General features: G+C 46.4%; 1 protein-coding gene across 1 annotated transcript in view; it reads right to left on the bottom strand.

Moving 5' to 3' along the window:
* MAN1C1 (mannosidase alpha class 1C member 1) overlaps positions 1-22,131 on the bottom strand; it is a 67,841-nt gene that overhangs the window by 10,819 nt on the left and 34,891 nt on the right. Inside the window, exons 4-8 of the mRNA XM_074925877.1 lie at positions 12,180-12,295; positions 9,898-9,978; positions 7,608-7,702; positions 3,100-3,223; positions 529-622 (exon numbers count right to left, since the gene is read on the bottom strand). Coding sequence (XP_074781978.1) covers positions 529-622; positions 3,100-3,223; positions 7,608-7,702; positions 9,898-9,978; positions 12,180-12,295 — 510 coding nt within the window. The remainder of the gene's footprint in view (positions 1-528; positions 623-3,099; positions 3,224-7,607; positions 7,703-9,897; positions 9,979-12,179; positions 12,296-22,131) is intronic.

The raw sequence follows: 22,131 nt of genomic DNA, 5'->3' as shown, positions 1-22,131 counted from the left end.
AATTGCACTACCCAGAGGCACCATGGTAACAGGTACACGAATGCACACAAGAACACATCCCTACACCCTAGGGGGATCTGTAAAGCCCTCTGCCTCTCCAGCTGGTTCCTTCCTTGCTGCAGCACACTCAGGAGGTAAATCCTACAGCACTTCTGCTCACAGCCTTCCCGTCCAACTCCCAAGGAGGTCTGTGGGCTATGTGATGACTGCAGGATGAGGTCTTAAAGAGATGTGCTGATTTCTAATATCTGTGTGATGAACCATGTACCATTATCCTCCTCCGTGCAAGAGAGGCCTTAATTCTCTCTGGAGGTGAGACACTCAGCTGGAAACAGGGCTGATGGAATAAGTGTACATTACTATATTGCATCTTACAAACCGGGTTGCATTATCTAATCACATGTATAACAGGCTGCACGACAAGACATTTCCTTGGCTTGCTGCTCTGACAGTTGCTATTGCTTCCTAAAGAATAATGGAAAGACTGAAATGCTCCAGGCAGGACTCTGAATGCAAAGCGATACCTACGCTGCACCCAGTTCCCCGTCACCGGGCTGAGAAAGTTGGGATAAAGGCCCTGAGGCTTCTCGACTCTGTTCAGGACTTTCCGGATGTTCGTCACCTAGGAAAGATGAGAGACAAGAAGTATGTTACTTCTCTGTTGAAAAAGCCGACTGCTTTGCCCTGCTGCTGAGAACTGTGTAATTCATCAGCGCTGATCCCTGGCTGAACAAGTCCCGCAGCTGGTAAGCTGTGAATCACCGTGCAGGCAGAACCCAGTGACATGGCTCTCGGTGAGAGGCTTGTGATGGAGAAGCTTTCGGGCTGGACTGCTCAGCACAATTTTATCCAGCTCTATGGGATTTTAGAAATGATTCTAAAAACCCTGCAAGGCCCCAGTTCAGCAAGCAAGGGGAAGCAGTTCACTAACAGTGGTCTAAAAGCAATCCCAAGGATTTGGGATCTGGGTGGAAATGTATGAGATGCAGAGTGTGATTTTTTCCATGATCCAAAGAGAAAGGAGTGGCAGGGATAAGTGACTCACACAGTACTTAAATTCACCATGTGGTCACTTAACATGATGAATTGGGGCCTTTAATTTCAACAACAGACAGCTCCTTTAATATGCTAGAACAGCCGTACTTATTCTCTAAAACCTCCCTTGGTTTCACCCCCATTAAATCCAATAGGTCTTTCCCATAAGGGACAAAGTTAAATGGTATGCAGCATAAATATTCTATTATAACCTACGGAGCAGCTAACACACTCTAAACCTTTTATAAAATTAGACAATTTGTACGCCAAAAGCTGGCTACAGACTTAAGTCGGTGCTTCCAAGTAAGTCGTCAGGCTGCATAATATTTACTGAAGTTTAGTAGCATGGCATATTAATGACATGTTTGAATAAAAGACACAGATGGACTTTATTCTTGCTAAAATCACACAAGTCTCAAGCTGCAAGTTAATGAGTTGATCTGTTTCTCTGAAGTAATTTCCCACAGGATGGGCTGTTTGAGCCCACATCATCCTACATTTTTTCTCTCAGAGGGTGTTAGGATGAATGTGGTACATTTTCTGTGGCACACCCCAGGCATGCTCAGCTCAGAAGAATCCATCAGAAAGGTTCTGCCCTTACCCCTCTATGGGCTTAAAGGCAAAGAGGAAAATGTGTTAGGCTGGGGACAGAGGCTTGACCCTGGCTCTAAATGCCACAGTTTGAACCTGGAATACGGATGCAATTCTAGCTTTTAACAGTGCATCTTCCTGCCCTTGTGTTTTCAGTGCTCAGTTCTCCCCCCACACACTTCATTTCCCTAGCACACATTTTGTTTCCATACCACTGTTTCCTTTATCAGTCTTTTCTCAGCTCCCCCCTTCCTCTGAGCATTTTGTCATTATCACTGTCCTCAGGATTTTTTAGCTTGTCTCCTTTATTTCAAATCACCAGTCTTTCTTTACCTTCCATACAGAGTTTCCTGGGCTTCCAGTTTTCCTTCATCCTGTTTTTCTCTCCTGCTCACCCCTCTGTGACATTCCTCTGCTCACCCCACCCTTCCCTTATTGCTTTCCCTACACTCCAGCCTACTCTCCGTTTTGCTCTCCTAGCTTCTTCTTTCTCTTTCCTGTCTCTTCTTCAAATTCTCTTCTTGTTTCACAACTGACAGACCTGCACTGGAAATATCCTGGAAAAGTATCATTTTGAGCTTTTTACTGGCAATCCTAGAACCACTGTCTGTTTTCACCCCACCGTGGGACTTTGGACAGGCCCCATTTCCTTTAGGCTCATGGGGGCAGTTTGGATTCTAACTGGAACAATTTGTCTCCATCAAAGCTGGTTCCTCGGGGATGTGCAGCGAAAGCTAATGACTTGCTGGTATCCAACAGCATATTTATTAAGTTGCTCTCACATGCACTATAAGATCACTTGTGGAAAAAAAGAGCTCAAGGTAATGTATAATATTAATAGATTTTCAGTTACTAGTTACACAAAAGGAATCCAATATGTCAACTGTCAGATCTGTCCTACACTAGAAACCTCAGCAGAAATCTTGCTGGCTAGAGCATAACATTTAATGCCTGTTTAGAGTAAAAAGGTCTGCAAGTACAAGGCACTACTATTAGGATATCAGAATTAACAATTATCTTTGCAGTCTGCATCCGACAGATGGTTTCATTTTGGCTGTGTCTTTGTCTGAGCAAGTTTTTGCTACAACTTCACATGGCTGAGACATTGGGAGAAACATCCCCATCACCCCGGTGGCTGCGAGTGAGGGAGAGGGAGGTGAAGGGGCTACAGTAAATGGGCAAAGGAAACACAGGGGTAGCTGCTTTCCAAGGGCTATTGGTGCGATGGGATCTCCAACGGGAGCTTGCTGTGGCTTTTTCAGGGAGCTGGTGTGTAGCAGGCTCCGAGGCCTGCAAGACTCAGGTTTCTGAACCCCGTGTCCCACTCTGGAAGGTTTCTCTGGCGAGTTGTGCTGGTACTGGGGAGAAGGAACATACTGTTGCCATGTTGTCTGCTGCCCCCAGTGCTGCTCTGCTCCAGCACTGACCCCAGGAGAGACCAGTTCACTGAAGACCAAGCTGGGAAGTACTTGCCTTTTCTGCAAACACCGGGTTGCCAGAGAGCTCCGAGAGGTGCAGGAATTCCAAGTGCAAAGTACCAAATTCTGCTAAGATGCTGCTTCCAGCCGATGCCCAACCCCAACTCCAACTCATGCCACTGCAAGGAGAGAAAAGGGAACCTTCACTGCCAGGAAAACACAGCCAAAGCCTGAGGTCCCCCACCACCCCAGTGCAGATCCTGCCCTTGCTACGTGCATGCACTGCACACCAGGTCTCAACAGGGGCCATGGAAAGGACATACATAGATTTTTAGGGTCTCACAGGAGCAGTTCTAGTGGGATGGAGCAATAGTTTTACATAGGACTGCTTAGGGTAGGGCAAACACACAGACTGCACATGCTGGGAAGCTGCAGTTTTTGTGCGAGAGTATTCCCTCCCAAACTCAAAGCGAACCTTGGAAGAACACTGACAACCTGCCCTACACAAGACACTTTGAGATAAAATATGTCTGTAAGTAGCCTGGCCTGAACTCTCGCATCTCAAATGTCCCACAAGTCCAACAAGCCTGCTATTTTATGGAGAGTGCAGACTGTCCCTAAGCACCTTGTTTCAGCAAGATTTCACACTCTTTATATATATTTGACATTGACATTCCCTGTGTACGTTTGCTTGAAAGGGGATACAGTGACATCAACACTCAGGGAAAGATGCCATTGGGCAAACCTGACTGTAATGAAAAGCCATGGGGAGTCTTAACATCTGCAGAGGACAAAGCTCACTCTGAAAGCACCCCACTGGTGCTCATCTCATGTGCTCTGCAAGAACAGGAGGGCCAGCATAAAGCGACAAGAGGTGGCAAACACTGAAGCAGTCAGTTATATAAAGTGTCTCTGTTCCTACTTTTAATGTACTGGGATCCCTTCTCAGTTTTCTGTTTGTCTCCCCTCACCCTGTCCAATCCATGCAAAGAGAGAAATCAGCACTGAAGCAAAGCAAGGAGTCCACTGTGGTGATGAGGAGGACATCACTTCTCCCTTCGGTCCGAAGGAAAACAAACCAAAGGACGTGGGAGGGCTCTTCCAAGCACTAACAGCCTCACCCTTGGATTTGCTTTTTAATTCCACCACTTTCTTCTTGCATCCCACTGCTACAGATTACAGCTCCGTGCCTCTCTGAAATCTACACAGACATGAAAATGCCAAATATCCTTAAGCCTTGGTCCCAAAACAGCCTCTGCTGGCCCAGGGAAGCTTGGCAGAGCCATCTCAGAAGCGACGTGCCTTGGGATTTTCAGGTCTCTCTGCGAGCGCTGTTTGCGGTTGATGCTGATGAGGAAACAGGTTTCCAGGGTTGGGGGGGGGGGGGGTAACACTAGATGGCGCCTGACTATTAGAAGGAAAGGGTTTCTGTTGTTTACAGGAGGCTAAAACTAATGATCTTTCTGAGAGGGGGAAAAAAAAAAAAAAAAAGTTTCCCCTCCATGTGATATACGGAAAACCATTTCAGGTCCAGAGCTGTTTGTTTTGCCTCCAGACAAAAAGAGCCATTAGATAAGCAATATGTTCATGCCGTTTCAAATTGCTCAGCCCCTGCCAAACGTCAGCCTTCCCTGCAAACTGTCAGGAGGTTGTATCACCAGCTTTTCATTTGAAAGCACTGTATGCAGCTAAAACGGGTACCCCACGAGCATCGAATGTTTATGGCAGAGATCTCCCTGTGCAGGCAGAAAGGTTCTCCAGTGTGACCAGCTTAACCTTGGCATTACCACTGCACTGGATGTATCTGCTGAGCCTGGCAGCAGCCAGCCCTGGGATGGGTGTGCTAAACAATCCCATGGTGTGCTCGTATCTATAAAGACTCACTCAATTACTTTTTTTTTTTTTAATTTACTGCACTGAAGGGACGTTGTAACAAATACGATCTCGCAAACAGAAACTGCTTTCGGAGCAAGTTCAACTGAGGAGTGCTTGGAAGCAGCCAAATGGGGCCGTGTTTGTTGTGACAGCGGTTATGTGGGGTCACAGCAGCTGACACAACCCTTCCCTGGGAGCTTCCGTCCCAAACACGCAGCCAGGCACTGCCTGCAAGGACTGTGCTGCTGGGAACGCAAGCCCTGGGTTAGAAATCACAGTAAAAAACTCAAGGAGAGGTGTCTGGAGGAAACAGAGTACGTCTGCAATGCGTCCCTGGGTTAAAGGGCAGCCTGAGATGACCCCCCTGTAGGAAAACATTTTTTCAGCATTACAGACTGGATAAACTGGGTGTTCACAGCTGCCCTGTTTTATAACATTTCAGAGGAAACTACTGTTTAAAGGACCTTGGTCCTCAAGACCAAAAAAAATGCCCAGAGCTCTCTTTATCCCCCAGATAAGTGGGTCCTCCTTAAACACTGCCCAGTGCAAGCAAGGACTGAAAATGGTTGTATCATCTCCCTCCCTCACGGAAATCCAAAGCAGGAAATCAGTGCCAAGTCAAGAGAGAGAGTGGGAGAGGATGATGAGGAAAAATCTGGAGGTACAGAAGGTTTAGGGGAAAAGTGAAGGAAAGCAGGGGCCAGGGACCCGAACAGGAGGTATCGGGAGAGAAATCACAGTGCGACACCCAGGCAGAGAGCACAGAGCAGCAGCTTGAGAAGACAATGTACGCTAGGACCTGGCAGACGACGTGGCAGTTGGACCAGCAGGATGGAAAACAAGCCTGTGTGCGATATGATACAGTGCCTGTGTGAAAACAGAAGGCCACAGGGAAGCACATCAGCGGAGAGGGGACACGAGAGGAAAAGCTGGTATGAGGTGATAGGAAGAGATAAAGCCAGTTGGCTATGGGAAGAGCTGGGGGGGGTAGCTGTCTTTGTACTTGGGTCCTCAAAAATGTATACGCAGAACTGACTTAACGGCAACTTTTCTTTGTTTCAAAATTTTCAATGTCATTCTTAAACACACAAACCCCCCAAGCTACCACCAACAAAAGCCTACACATGCTGCGAGACTCTCCCGCTTTTGAGATGATGAGGTCTCTCTGGAATTAGCACATCCTTGCAACAGTAGGACTGGAGAGAGAATTCCTTCTTGCAAAACTCTTCCCAGGCTTTGGTTGGGCCCTGACATGTGGGTCAGGGTGCTCTCACAGCACCACCTCCCTCTCCTCTGCTTCCACTTCCACACGCTAGCTCACGTGGAAGAACTCCCTTCCCGTTGGGTTTTACAGCCTTTGGCTGTTCATTATGCTCCTGCAGTACTCAGACTACAGATTTAGCTCGCTTCATCCTTGCTCCTAAATCAACTGATACTCCGAGTCCTCACAGCAGTTTCACAGCCCTGAAGCCAGAGCTCAAGCCAGTACTACAGGTTCTGGATTGTGGGCTCAGTGTTATTTTGATTTTTCTTTGCTCTTAGTCAAGGTCATCAGCAAAACATTTTGGGAATGTCTAGGCAGACACAGTCTGTTTCAATTGCCTTCACAAAGGGCAGGGGAGGGTTTGGCATTTCTGTGAAAGGTTAGTCTATGCCGCGTCTTTATCCGCCACAGAGGAAGCAGAATGTCTCTTCTATAAAAAGAGACAATTAAAGTCGTGGTGGTGGCTCAAATTTTCCCCGGGATCACGTGCAAATAAGACAACTGAAGGGTGACAGAGATATTTGAGGAATGGATCCGTGTGAGCCAAACATTCGAAAATCCTGCACTTCACAGAGACACAAGCCAAACGGGAGATTTGGGCTAAGAGATGGAAATTATTTTCAGGGCTGCTGCTCTGAGTTTTGCAGGAGGTGAGGATGAGAGGCTTTTGTTAACCCACATTTCCTGCTGTTTCAGCCAGCACGCAGCTTTTACCCTGGGGGATTTGGTTGTAGGCATCAAAATGAGCCAATGAGCCCTTACTGGCAGGGAACATTGTCTGCAGCAAGAATCAGAGGCCTCCAGGTTTGCCTCTGTTTGCTGAGAGACCTTCAGGAAGGTATTTAACCCAGCTGCCTCGAAGCTGCCCTCCAGTGCGAGAACACCACCTACCTGACATCAAATGTTGTGGCTCTAAGTGAAGGATACACACCAGGCTGGGTGCTGCTGGCAGGGAGGAAACTAGAGGATCTGTATACTCCCTCCTTTCTAGCAGCAAAACTCAGCCAGTCCCATCTAGTTCCTTTCCCAATTTTTCCAAACACGGAGCCTGGGTAAATTCACATGCATCTAGTGGGCACACTGCAAAAATACAGAGAGCACTGCATGCTACGTGCAGACTACAAATAACCTTTCAAAGAAAATGAGAGTGAGGAAAATGCTATTGCAGCAGGGAGCCCTGCCAAGAGGTAGAGGAAGAAACTGCGGATAGCCCAAAATTAATAAAACACAGCTGGGTTCAACTTGAGTCACCTGCAATCTCTGCCAAGGCACCTCTTGGTTTTGAGTTGGCAAAACAAATGACCTCGAAGAATCTGCACTAGAGGGGGGCACCTCTGAGGAACTGCTGCCGTTCCTGCTTGAATCCTGGTCTTTTACAAACACTCAGTAATAAAATGACATGCTTGTAAGGACGTGTGTCTTGCCTGCCCAGATTTATGACGCCACGTGGGATACCAGTGGGGGTGTTAAAAGCTGGTAAAAGTTTCTCTCCAAGTTCCAGAGCTTTACTCTTGAACACCTGTTAAAAGAAAAAGAGAGAATAAATATTTGATGGACTGGTTGCGAACACTAGTCACACTGGATTCTTTCAAATCCATCTTTTTCAAACACACCGTTATAAAAAGCTAAAACTGCTGCACTGCAAGAATCTGCCGTTTCAGGTATGCTGCTGCCCTAGTTCCACTACATGATAGATCTGAACCAAAAGTCATGCTGAACTCCGGTATCTACCTGAATGTCCTCTAAAAATCTACAGGGCACCAGCCCCAAGTCCCCTGCCAAACCCTCAGCCTGGATGAAAGCAGCTGGAGCTGCAGAGCTTCGAACACCCCAAGTAACTCAGTGGCAAATTTCCATGATCTGAACTGATCCAAAGAGTACTCTTTGGGGACAAATTTCTCCCTTTTCCCAGGGTGCCAGAGGACACAGGGAGGTGAAATGACTGAACTGAAATCAAAAGAAGTCCTTCTCGGGTGAAGCATTGTTAAGATTTACAACATGGGTTTGCCTAGCTTGTGTCATCTTCTGTTGTAAAAAACATGATTTTCAACAAACAATCTTTTACTTGCAACTCTTTTCCAGGAAGGATTCATGGTTTCATGGCTAAGCTGCTCCTTTTCCATTTGTGATGCCTCAGTTTTGGGCTTTCAAATCAAATTATAGCTTACGGTGGCTTGCAGCACAAAGCCATCATACACAATTATTTTGGGACAAACTGATATAAGCACTAATCTTTTCTCCAGAGATTAGTCCTGATCAAGAGAAGCCTGTAAGTGACTTAGGAGATAAAGCACAAGCCTTTTACCTCTAACCCCCTATACCAGCCCAAGCTGTCATAGTAGTTCTCAGAAAGCAAGAATTTATTGCTCTAAAAATACAGCACTGAGGAAACCTGAGCTCTCCTGTGGGCTTGCAGACCTTTGATGCACTCACAAGGAGATAGGGGTTTGGTTCAGAACGGAAAGCGAGAGACAGGGACTTGATTTTTGCCTTTCAGCCTGGTGACACTAACTGGGTATATGACAGGCACTGCCCTGGCTGCTGAGCAACACTGCTGACTGAACTTCAAGAGGTCACTGCTGGAGTTTTATGGTTTAATATGGTTTCTTTTTGCTCTGTTGATCTGAAGCCTGTTGAAGTTGTGACTGAGACAGGCCCTGAGTCGGGGCACTGAGTCTTTGAGAGTTTTCCCTGGAGGGAAATCACAGAAAGAAGTCATTCCTAGAACTCATTTAAAATGCAACTGAAGTAACAGAGCTGCTCCTGTGACTCCACGGATCAATGGTGCCACTATGCAGTGATGAGCCATCCCATCCTATTATGGTGGACAGCACCCAGCCACAGTCGGTGTATGCCACGAGAGCTAAGCTCTCATTTAAGAGCCAATCTTCCAGTTCCTTCACCCACAAAACTCCCCCTGGAGTCAGAGTTTCTGCTTGCCTAAGACTTCCAGGGCAAAGGAATAATCTCTTCATCTCTCTACAGCTGTAAAATTCCAGTCCAGTCACATTATATAACAGATTATGGCATTAAGCCCTGGCCTCTGCTTGGGCTGGGGAGAAAGAAGGAAAGTGGCAGCGAGAGCCTCCTGCTTCAGCCAGGGCTCCTGGGGATGGGAGAATCCACTGAAGGGCTGCTCCACCACGCTACAGGAGGGGCTGTGACACTGAGCCCACACCTACTGGGCAAGGGGACATTCTGTGGGGCTGTGTCACCCTGTCACACAAGCTGGCAGGATACAGGTACCCTGCCCTCCTTCCTTGCACCCCAGGACACTTTATCTTAGAAACTACTGCTACAGAGAGACTGTCCAGGTAGAGTCTGGAGCACTTGCCACTAATCAGTTGCCTTCCATAGTGTGAGGCACAATTTGGAATGTCTGATGAAATATTGCCTAAGTTTAGAATACAAAGGAACCAGTACAAAGATCACTGCATTTCACTGGGGAGCAATGCGTCCAACCAAAACCATGTCTTGCTAGAATTGCCCACAGGAGAAAAAGATCTTTGCAAATGAGCCATGCACGGTGTGTGCAAGGTAATTATGTGAGACTTAATTAAAAGAACATTAGTGGCATTTCGATATTCATAAAAACGATAGGTTTTAGCCTGTTGTTATGGAGGGATTATCTGATGCTCAGAGAAAAGCTGCTGGAGAACCCTTTCAGTTCGTTACTGGTGACTGTGTGAGACATGCAGGGCTGCTGAAACAAACCTCTTCTCCAGTCAAGTAGTACGCGGCCAACAGTCCTCCAATGTAGCGGATGTTCACCTCAAACAAGGATGCTTCTCCGTTCTGAAAATACATAATGATATACTTGTCTGCAAAGTCTGCACGCACAAATGGCAGCTAAGGGGAACAGATTGCAGGCAGATACTCAAGTCTCCCAGTCCTCACCCACAGTGTAACACAGCTTTTTGTCTAAGATCTCACAGCACTTTTATTTGCTCTACAGTGACAGGTGGAGCCTGAAGGGAAGAGAAACACCCAAGCTGCCCATTTATCACCAGCTGACAATATGTAAATCAGTTGGGGCAGATGTACTGTCCATCCATCCACCCAACCCTGTCTTGGGTTATGCCTTGCAAAAAACTGTGAGTTTAGGGCAAAAATTTGCTCCTTGAGAGGTTTTATTTAAAGAGAAAATTGTACAGCCGCGTGGAAAAATTACTTTCTCCATTTTCTTGTGGAGAGGGCACTGCATTAGACAGACGTAATGCATCTCCTGCATTAGGTAGGTATTTTGGGTCATTCAGAGACTCACCCCAGCCTGCAGGCTCAGAGGGGACCGCAGCCTCTAGGCTGCCTGTCGTGGGCATGCTCATGGAGAGACAAACTACACCATACCCATGTGGCCCCCCCCCCCAGACAGCAGCCACAGACGGGCACGGTTCACTGAATCGCTCAAGAACCCACTCACCTGGAACAAGTTTTGCTCTACCTACTCAGCTGATGATCAGCAAATGTCAGAACGATTGCATTCAAAATGCGCCTTTAAAAAATACATGCTCCTGGCTGCCGAATCTGCATGATAAACGATTCCTACCCTCACGCAAATGCATAAAGCCCAAAATCAGAAAGATCTTCCACCAACACAGCACTTTCAGTGAGTAAAGGGGCACTTGAACCTCTGCTCTAGCCTGCCCTTTCCAAATACCTGCAGGTTACAAATCAGAGCAAATGCTTTCTTGAGATGATGACTGCAATTGCATGAGACACATCACGGCACCCAGTTTCAAACAGAGCTTGTGGGCCTTGGAGTTCTGCCTCAGTTTTCTGGACTATGAGAGTTCCTTGTACATAGACAATTTTTAATTAATTTCCCTCCTTCCCTCCCTCTGCTGTGCTTTCTGACTCCACCGATCAATCCATAGCATTCATTCTTGTCTTTGAAGATCAATCTATTCTGCAGGCCAAGATTAAAAGCTTTTATGAAATCCAGATAAATTATCTCCCAGTTGATTTTGTCCCTTGTTTATCGATTCAGTAACATACTGAGAGCATTCACCAAATTTATCAGATGTGGTCTTCCTTTTATGAATACATGAATGCCAGTCGTGCCCTCCCAAATGATGCTTTTCTATAAAGGCAGCTGCATGCATTGTTCCCATGGGGCGAACCATTTTTCACAACAGACAACTAGGCTGGCATTAAAAAAAAAAAAAAGTTTGAACTGCGCTCCGGTTTTGACATTCTTTGTATGCCACTGATGAGATCCCATCAGCTCTCCCATGAGAAATACAAGGGTTGGCTTGGAGACCAACAGAGTTATGGCAAGGGGCTCTGGCCACACAGTGAGATAAAGGACAGCATCCTTCTTCTGACAGCACTGCAAGGTATGTGTTGCACCCAGAGTCCCTGCAAGTCTAACACCAGCTGTAAGAAGCGGCTAGGAAAGCTTCACGGGCCACAGAGAGAGAGCATCTCCGGCCATTTTTAGAGATGATGCCCTTCCTTCCAAATGTAGGCTCCTGCTTTGCTGCCAAGGTGCCACGCTCCCACTGCACAAGTCCCAGCAATGACATACCAACAAAGGGCCCAGTCAAGGAGATGAGCATTTTCAATCTCAATCTATAGCATGTAAAAAGAAAAGTTGTCTTATCACAGGCAGACATTTAACTGAGATGAAACAGAACTTGTTCTTTGATGAATAAAACTTCCTGGGAGTATCTAATAATTACAGTTGGTTTTATAATCCAAACCAAAACACAAAACCCATCAAACACTGAATCTCATTTTCAGCCAGACACTGTGAATCTGATCTGGTGGCCCCTGGCTGGAACCCTGTGCCATGTATAGGCAGAAGATGGGGTGAATCATCACAGTAGTCCCTTTAGTCTTAAAAAAAAAAATAAAAAATCAGAGTTGAGTGGTTTCTTCCCCGACAGACTTCATAGTTTCCCTCCCCACATGATTCTTAGAGAAGATTGTGGTCAGAACTGGCCAAACGCGCAGGTTTTGGTGACACAGACAGGCATTCCCAGTAACTGACTCACCACATTCAAGTCAAAGCTCTTCTCCACCCACTTCTTTGCTTCTTGGAATTCCTCCTCGAGTTCCATGATGTACAGTGTATCTAAGGCATCTACCACCGTAGCTCCTCGAAGGCCTCCTGCATGGCAAACAGAACAGCGTGGTGAAGCCCCGTTCATGCAATCTTCTTTAGCTCTAAACCGATCTGCAGGAGCTGGGACAGGCAGCAGCTTCCAGTCCCAATACTCGATGGGATCCAGACCAGCCACGGTCTAGGCTGAGATCTTCTAAAAGGACTAGTGAGCTCTGGAACCCACAATGGGCTGCTTTGGAGAGGCCTGGTTTTCAAAGGCCTCTCTGAAAGAATACCTCCAAGGAACAGCTCAAGGTCCACCCTTTAAGCCACCAGTCATGACTGCAAGCCTTGACCTTGTTTTCCAGTCTTGTCTTTGCCAAAGTGGTCAGGCAATTCCATCCCTAATCTTTGTTCAGCTGTAAACCTAAAGTCAGCCTCTTTCTAACCCAGTTACAAGCATAACCTTCTTCTAAGTGAGAGAAATCTATTTTAACAAAAGCATTCAAGACAGGACTTTGATTGATCTGTCCTGACGCAGTGTTTGTTATCTGGGGCACAAAGTACTTTTGCACCGTGCCACGACCCAGGGTTTCCCACAACCAGCATATATACAAACCACAGACTCATCTGGCAGCAGGGAGACCAGAAACTCAATGAATCTTGAACAGAGAGCGGGTGACTTTAGGGACAGCTCCCTTTGGCTAACAGCACGGTCCCTGCGAGCACGCTCGCCAGTCTCCAGCAGATGGCAATGGGACACACGCAGATGAAGAAAATGCCAACCAAGTACTTGGACCAACCATGTCATTCATGTAAAAATATTGCATGCCAAGCGTTGTCTTACGCAAATGGGTTATAGGAGAACTTCCAGTGAGACAGAATGACATGGCATGCCATGCCAACAAAACTATAAAGGGTGTGTAGACAATCTTGTAGCAGTCAGGATTAAATGAAACTAGAGACGTTAACAACCCTGGGTTTGGAACATCTCAGTGTCAGAGTTTTATTTCTGTAGGGTTCCCTAAAATTATTCCTGGCATGGGAAAGCAAAGGGTATGAAGCACACTGTGACTCAAAAGCCTTTGTGCTTTAATTACAAAGCCCATCACTTTCCTGGGTAACTCGGCAAACACAAATCCTCACATGGAGGATCCAGTTTGGAATCATCATCACTCATCCCTGTGTGGATGTAACGCGCCAGGGACATGGGCGTGAAGCTGCCTCTACGCTGCCGTCAGCGAGCTGCATGTGCAGGCCCACACACACACACACACACACACACACACACTGCTCAGTTGCAGCCACATTCCTACCCACCCCCTGACAGTCAGACCTCTTGGAGTCTCTGGCAGCAGAGATGCTTGGATGAAGTTCAGGTTTCGTTTCTGCTGGAGAAACCGCTTGTATCGGCTCTGTCCCTATCATCTCCCTCTCCAGTGTAACCACAAAGACACACGCACAGTGCTTACACCCAGGGGTTTTCCCGAGACGTATTTCTATTTAGCTCAGGTCAGTTCCTTCTTCTCACTAACAGACTTGAAAATACCACCCCAAATTCCTCTGGCTTTCCCAGCCTTTTATTGCCTGCTCAGATTGGCTTGGCACTTTTGTTATACCTTCAGTGTTACTTCAATTCTAGTTCTGCTTAAGAGAGGAAAACCCAGCGGGATGCACTGTTGAGGAACTACTGCAGAGGGGAGAGGAAGGCAGAGGTGAGTCATGTGTCATGAACCTTTAGACTCTGGTCTTTTCTTATTAAGGAAAAAAAAGTGACTGTGTCTGATGCGCATCATACCTTTTCCCCAGAGAAGTGCTCAAATCCACCAATTTCATGCAGGGCTCATTTATGCTTTCAGCATTCCTCTCCCGTAAGAAAGACATCCTGCCTTATTTTGTTGATGTTACAAGATTGCAGTTTTGACACTTTTCAGCCAGTCAGCACATCATTGCTTTAATGAAAACCCAACCAAGACTTTACTGCTCAACTACAGATTGCTGGCTTTCGGATGCTGTCTGCATCAAAAACAGGGGCTGTGGAAAAGGGATGAAGGCAGTAGAGACAGGCTCTAGAAATCCATTTATTCCTGCAGGCTGGTGAAATTATCATCTAACTGGAGCTATCTCCGAGAGTGCAATAGATGGAGTCAAACAGCCACTCGATCAACTGGTGGGTTCTAAAAAACAGCTGAGCTGATGTTTGTATGGCATGTTTTCCAAAAGCAGTGACCATGAAAAACAACATCAGCGCAGTCAGAGCTGCTTTTATCAACCTTAATGATTCTTCAATATTAATGATTATGTGATTTTTATACACTTTCCTATTAGCAAGGAGAGACACACCAGCTCAGAGCAATACGGACGCAGACAAAACATTTTAAAAAGAGAAGGAAGGGCAATGCCGCCTGAGGCACAGCCCATTACTGTGATATTCTTAGAGTAACACTAACAGGCTCGATTTAATTTGATGATATAATCCACAAAGGCTTTCATAATCTGCAGAGAGACAATGAGAAAAGTTGGCTTTGCTCAAACTAAACAGATACAAAGAGATGATAAAGTTAAAATTTGCTGGGATGATTAATTGAAGTGAAAAATATTGCTGGAATTGACAGAGTCTTTTATGTTTTTAGCAAGTAAGGCCTTTAAAATACATGAACTGCATCGGGGATTAGGAACACGCTCGGATCTTTGCTAAAGCATAGCTGGGAGTTGCTTAGCTTTCCTCCCCTGTATTTGACAAAGTGGAGGGCAAACCTTGCTTCCCTGCTGGTTTGTCTTTGTGTCATTTTAAACATTTGTTTTAAATATTCCCCTAAACACTCTGTATCTGAAGAACCTCAGGCTGTGTGTTTTGTACAAGGGTCTTGTCAATGTTTCCTTTCTTCTGCACCGGCTTTGAAGCAATTGCAAAATGCATGGCTGACTTTTTTCCTCCAGCTAACAAAGCCTATTGCAATACCAAGAGCTACTTGTCTCAGCTTCAGCCGTCTCATGAGTATGATAAAAAAAAAAAACAAACCTCCTTCCCCTCCGCAACCATGCAGAGACAAACAGGACTTTGCTGCTGCATCTCTGTTGCTTGCCAGGACAAAGGGGACATCTAGGAAGGTCCCTGACCCCGCTGTGCACACTTGGCACGTTACTTCTTTGCTACAGGAGCATCCTCCTTCTTGCCCAGACTTTGCTTCATCAGATCACGGCAGAGCTCATGGTACAATGTCCAATAGCTCTGATTATACTCAGCTGTCAAAAGATGGTGCTATACATATCCCAGCGTGTTCATTACAATATATACACACCCATTTATAAAGGTGGTGGTATTTGCTTGACACGCTGCTTATTTTGAGAGATGTTAAAAAATAATCACCTTTCCAGATCTACACATTATAATGGGAGGGATATAATCAAAGGGGAAGCAGCTTCAAAAGGAAAAGGAATCAAAATCCACTCTGTCACTTTTGACTCTTGCTGACACTCCCCTCTCTAAATTACTGGTTTCAGACTCTTTGTACTCTCTCTGAGGGAGTTTTAAAGCAGAAACCAAGAAACCCTCAAAGGAAATCCTTCTGAAAGTACCCAGAAATGGTAGCAATGACTTTTAAGCAGGACTCCCGTCTCCACAAATCTAAGGCCCTGCGTGCTATGAGGAGCATCCCCGCGCCAATCCTGTCGCAGAGCTGCCTTGGAGTGGAGATACGCCTCGCTCGGGAGAGGCAAAGTCACTGTGCTGATGGCCAAAAGGGATGAGGTGTCTATTGGACACAGCTCTGGGAATCCACACCAGCTCCTACACCGCCCAGTGAGAGCCCACAGCCATTCTGAACAGGGAAGAGGAACCCTCCACTGGGACCAGTGGGAAGAACTGGAACCTCAGGGATGCTTGTCTGGGGGCATTTCTAACTGAAGGACTTCATGGCAGCTCTTGTGACAGCAAGTGGCAGGGCCTCTGCCTGGAGTTTCATCTGTGAGAGAACAGCAGCACACCAGAAGAAGCAGCTCATGGTAGCAATACAAAGGTTCATCTCTTCTTGAGCTGAAGGAGGGTCTGTACCACCCTGTCCCGAGCCACAAGTGTATTTGCTCTTTTGTGCACAAGAAGAATGGAGACATCCATGTAGGCAACAAGGCTGCTCTGTTCCTACTTCCACCCACCCAGAGGAACGAGCCTCCACCCGCTTGCTTGTGAACACTGCCACAGAAATCACTTAGAAACGTGACATTAATTAACATAATTCTTGTGAAAGGTGCTGAATGGAGCACTCCACGGGGAGGAGATGGCATTGTACACACACCGTACCCCCACAGCCTCAGTGGGAATGTCCTTTAACGCCAGTCTGGAGGAGCAAGACCATTCGAGCAATAAAGTCTCAGAAGGGCCTTCATGGGAATTAATGGCAGTGTTATCTCTGAAAACCACAGATAAAGCCTGTAGCATCTCATTCTACTCTGGGGTAGATAATCTCAATAGAAGGGCTCACCCTCTTCTCCTACCCCCGACTCATCCCTGCTGCCTGCCAGCTTAGAGGTTTGTTAAAGCCACTTGCAGCAAGAGTTTATAAAACAAAACACAATTCCAAAGGCTCATTAGGAGGTTTAACGTGTGTTCTCTGGGCCAGAGGTAGAACACTTTGACAGACATATGCCAATCTCAACAACCGAAGGAACTAACAGGTACCAAAGCATCCAGGCTGCCCGGGGAGCTGCCAGCCAGGCTCCTCCTGCCAGGCAAGGGGCAGCCCTCTCCGAACCCCCTGCGGAGCCCAGGGCAGAGGAGAGGAGCTGCCACCACAGCCTGCAGCTCCTCGGCCCCCAACAGAAAGATCTGCATCGGCTGTGAGCCCACGGACTATGGCCAAGAAGTGACAGATACGCAGTCCCGATCACAACCTGAACGAGGACTGTGAAGCGTGAAAACTCCAAGTCCGGCAAGTGGGGAACCTACGAGTGAGAGATGGGGCCCCCCGGCACATGTGCAAATGGGTGAATCTCGTGAACATCCCACAGCCCTGCTCTCCTGCAGCGTTCCAGCAAGCCAGCGTGTGGAGGAGAAAAGGGAACAGCTTTCTTCTCAAAGTACAGTTTAAAGGGAGGCCATGAGGGCTGATCAAAGGTGGAGAATATCTACCCTACCACCTGCCAAACATGCAAGGGCTAATTAAGGCTTGAAAAGCACTGCAAAGTACCAAGCAGGGACTAAGTATAACTGCAGTAACAATCACAATCGCTGCTGCATCTGTGAACTTCCTTTTAGTTACCCATTATCTGCAAATCAAACCCACCAATTTAGGCAGAAACAGGACAATCAAACATACTGGCGTCAGGTACACAACAGAAACTGCACGTTTGATCATTAGTAGAGCAATAAGAGTTTACGTCTGACTCACTGAAGTTTTCATGACCCACCAAATCCACAAGTGAAATTCAACCCATGTGAACACTTGGCATCTGCTCACGTTTACAGCCCAGCCCTGCCTGTGAATAGCAAGGGATGGCCACGTTGTATCGGGCTACGACGTGGATCCAGACATTGCTCACGCAGCACAGATGAGCTCCCCCATTAGAAAGGGCCCAGAAAACAGGATTACATGTTTTAGGAAGTAAGATGAGCAAAAGACAAAGTCTTCACACCAAAGAATTTCCTTTTATCAGGAGACTGTGACATTATCCTGGGTATAGCTCTCTTTCAGTCTCTGTGGGAGCTACACAGAACAGAAGACAGTCACGTCAGAGAAAGCCACAACTTTTCACATGGTTTCTTGCAGCCAAGGTCAAAACCTTCAGCTTGAAAGAACCTCTGCCTCCACCCTCTGCACCCCGCAGGCAGACAATAGCAAGCTGAGATGCACAGTACTGGGTAGGTTTCTCTTAACAGCAACTACACGGCTGAGGAGTGAGCAGGGACTGAAGGAAAGGACAAAAATTAAGAAAGGAAAGGGAAGAGGGACAGAACCAGACTATGAAGAAAGAAAAATGAAAAACAAAGAGACTGCAGAACGCTTGCAAGAGCATCCAGGATATTTTCAATGCGTTCCCTTGGCACCAGAAAATAGATTGTGGTTTTTGCTGTGCTCAGAAAATGTTTTGTCTTCCCCTGCTCTGCTCCTGCTCTATCAGTTCAAACTGCTAAAGTGTTGCCTGTAACTGAGGAAATCTATCAGCCTTCTGGGCCGTGGAGCCTGAGCCTCATGCCATCTTCTCAGCCTATCCAGCTGCCAGCGAAACAAAGCCCCATCACACTCCTTCCAGTGGGAAGGGGGCCCGGGGTCCGTAGGCTGCTCTAATAAGGTGTCAGTGACTCACTGACAAGAGAAGAGACAATAGTTAGGCAACAGAGTGACTCACTGGTAACAAAGCACGATTCATTTACCTTCATCCTACCTCTGGGGCTTTGCATAAAGCAGGATGCAGAACAGCAGGCCCGAAGAGAAGGGACAGCCAGTGCAGCAGCCTACATTCCAGGACTTCTCTCCAGAACCTCGTAGAACCCCCTCCCATGCTCCTTGCACCAGCTCACAGAGCTGAACCAAGCCCTCGCTCTTCCTTCTGGCTTTTCCACCTCCATTCCTACAAAGTCCAACCAGCTCTGCTCCCTGATGCTTATGCTTTTCAGGCTCAAAGAGTGCCCCTTTGTCAAAGTCTTGTGTTGGTTTGGTTTTCTTTTTGCTTTGTATTCCTTTTTTTTTTTTTTTTTTTTTGTGGGAAGTTACTCAAGCTCTAGGAAGGAATTTTGGTCAAACCGAAATACCTCCTGGGGGTGAGGTATTTGCAGGCTGGGGATCTAAATGTTCAAGTCCTTTTACTACCAGTCTTAGTACACAGACCCACACCTGCTTCTCCCAACGGGTGAACAAGAGGCCTAACCCCACGACATACTCAGCCTCCACAGCTCAGTAAATGTTTGATTTTCGAGACAAAGTGGAGCAGCTGTGATGGGAGGGACAGAGAGAGTTGCCTTCCCTCACTCCCCTCTTCCCAAAATAGCCAACTTGGAGTATCACAGGCCAGATATGAGACTTGAAGGGCTCCCAGCTGCAAGTCTGTCCCTTGAGAGTCTTTAAAAAAAGCTGTAAAAGTGATGCTTCAGCAAATGAGTAGCTAAGAGTGGGGTCTTTAATAGCCCTCTTCCTCAGGAAGGAGAAATGCCTTTTACCAATGGCTTTGCCTGACTCCCACAGCCGTTCTGTGTCCTGGGAACCACTAAGCGTGATGGCTTGCAGGTGTGTGATCTGAAGTGTGGCTGCCCTGCTGCAAAGCCAAAATGGCACGCACATCACACACAGCGAGGCAGCCTCCCTGTCTCAACTCTCACCAGCTTTGCTATCTAGGTGCAAGGAATAACGGTGACTGTAGCGTGTGCCTGGATGCAGTGCCTTTGCAACACTGGAAATGGCACAAGGATTCCCAAGCAGCAGGAGTAGAAGTCTCTTCAGCAGCTTTCCAATACTCTTTCCTCGATGTCAGGGTTTAGCTCAAAGAAAATTCTCCTTTGGGCCATCACCTGTGTTTAGAGAGCCACATACCCCTGCTGTTGCTATTATGCTGCTGTTCTGAACTGTCTGTCACAGAGATGGATGGAAGCCCGAACTGACCTCACCAACACACCTATTCAGCAGGCAGTGCCTAAGCACTGGAGCAAGCAAAGAGGTTAAGAAATATCATCTCTAATGACATGGAGACTAAGACCCAGGGGGCCTGGTCCTGCCATTTGGCAAACAATCCTTTATGAAGTTTCTCAGTGAACAGAAACCGAATCCTTCATTTTCAACAAAGCCACTTAAAAAAAAAATCTGTACAACAGTGCATTGTGCCAATGCTTAAAATGAACAGCACAAGTCATTAGGAAGCTATCATACTTAATCTTGCATATAGCAGGACTGTTTAAATGCTACAGAACAGAGAGTTTCAAATAGCTTTTTGCTAACTTTAATAACCAAGTTTACAACTGAAAGGCAGGAGCGAAAGGGGGAGGAATTTTAGATCAGCGCAATGTAAACCTAGATCAAAAATGAAAGGTCTTGACTCCCACTGTTCTTATGTCAAATCATATTTGTCAAAACAAAAATTAGTGCTGAAATCTTGTTTGGAATAAAAATTAGGATGCAGTTTCTATGAAACATGATGAACTTGTTAACTGTTGAGGCACAAAGGACTCCAGTTACTGGTTATTTGTCTTCACCTCTTGGGGTGCAGGCGACGCAGGGCAAAACAAGAACTGAAAACACTGAGATCCCTTCTTCTGGTTGTGTTGGTACTGAAGGCTTCAAAAGATTGAACTGGCTTTGATTAAAATCAGTGCCTTGTTAAAACAGGAGTTTGAAAAGCGACCATCTCTGAGCGCTGCTTTTCTTGTTCTTTTTGGTTCTTTTTCTCATTGATAGTGCTTGGAGATCAGACTGAACTTTTGACATTTATCCAGAGATTTGTGTGAGAAAGCCTGGTAGCTGGCTGAGACCACGTCACCAGACAGCTTCTGGGTGGTGGCATACTGTCGAATTCTGGGGGAAATCTACACAGAGACTTCTTACACAGCTCAGGATCAGCTTGGCAACAAAGTAAACTGTGAAAATCACTGCACAGTTTCTTGAAAAGTCTGCTTCGCAGTGAAGATTTGCCAGTCCTCTCTGCTGAGTGCTCTGGGTCAGGAAGAACAAGTGGTTGGGAGCCTGGAACTCCTGAGATAGGATCTGGGTTTAGGCCAGAGCTCCCCGCTTGCTCTGGGCCTTAGTTTCTTTTGCCAGCAAAAAAGCAGGAGGCATTTTTCCCCCCCACCCCCAAGTTTTAAAAGAGTTTAAATAAAGTGCTGGTTAGAGAAATAAAAATATTTTAAAATCCGCGTTCAGGGAAGGTGCTGCAGCACGCTGACTGAAGCTTGAGCTTGTTCTACTCAGTTCCAGTTCCAGCAAGACAAGAAACAAGAATCAACAGACCACAAGGCACTAAGCAAAGAGCCCCTCGTGCACTGGGCTGCTCCCTTATCAGCTGCTGTCTCACCACCTCTGCTCATCACATTAGTTCATCCACCATCATCTGACCTGGCGCTTCTGTCTCCATTTGCCCTAAGCACCTTGCACTAGCCACGCACCTTCCCTCTGGAATGGCATTGCTGGCCACGCAAAAACACTCCTGCTAGTTCATTTTTTAACTTTTCCTTTCATAATTGTCCTCTAGCATGGAAACCTTACACTGGTTATCAGCACTGGAAGATACACTCCAGTTCCAGAGGATATTCTCGAGGAGAAAGACAATTTGCTCACGTTGCAAGTAGGATCAAGCCAGTTGTCAGTGATCTCTAGGTCAGGGCTGGTACTATTTGTTCTGCTGACACAAATTAAATGGAAAATCCAAATTAAACTAGGAAACAGGTTGCAGGCTTTTCCAGAAAGAAAGAAAATTTCTCAGTTAAGTCTCATTACAACCTGGCCCTTCAGCTGCCTATGAACTGTACCTACATACTGCAGCTGAAGCCTGCAAAGTCAACACCATCAGACCTGAGTTACGGCCTTGCCACTGTGTCTTATTTATTGAGGCTTTTGTCTGTGAACCTGATAGCTGTAACAGAGCAACTTTATTCCCTTTATTTAAGGTAAACTAAACAAATTACATCTGAGCAACAAGGTAGCAGCATAGAGAGATAAAGAGGACAAAAAAAGTACTCCAAGAATTAGAAAAGATCTATTTCTTTTTTTATCAGCACATTCTCCTGCAGACAAAAAAAAAAAAAAAAAAGTCCATTAGCTTTTCAGCAACCTCATTTTTCTTTGCTTTCCAAATAAACCACTGCACCTACACTTCAGGGACTTCATCAGAAAACACTTCATATCCAAGGTTATTTTCCTGTCTTCTTCATATTAATCTTCCTCACTCTCCTCTCCAGATATTGGTCAAAAGGTCACACCCCC

This window comes from Athene noctua, chromosome 24 (assembly GCF_965140245.1).
Source record: "Athene noctua chromosome 24, bAthNoc1.hap1.1, whole genome shotgun sequence".
In the NCBI taxonomy this organism is placed as follows: Eukaryota; Metazoa; Chordata; class Aves; order Strigiformes; family Strigidae; genus Athene; species Athene noctua.
Note: the sequence above shows the minus strand (reverse complement) of the source record. Positions and strands in the feature narration are given on the sequence as shown.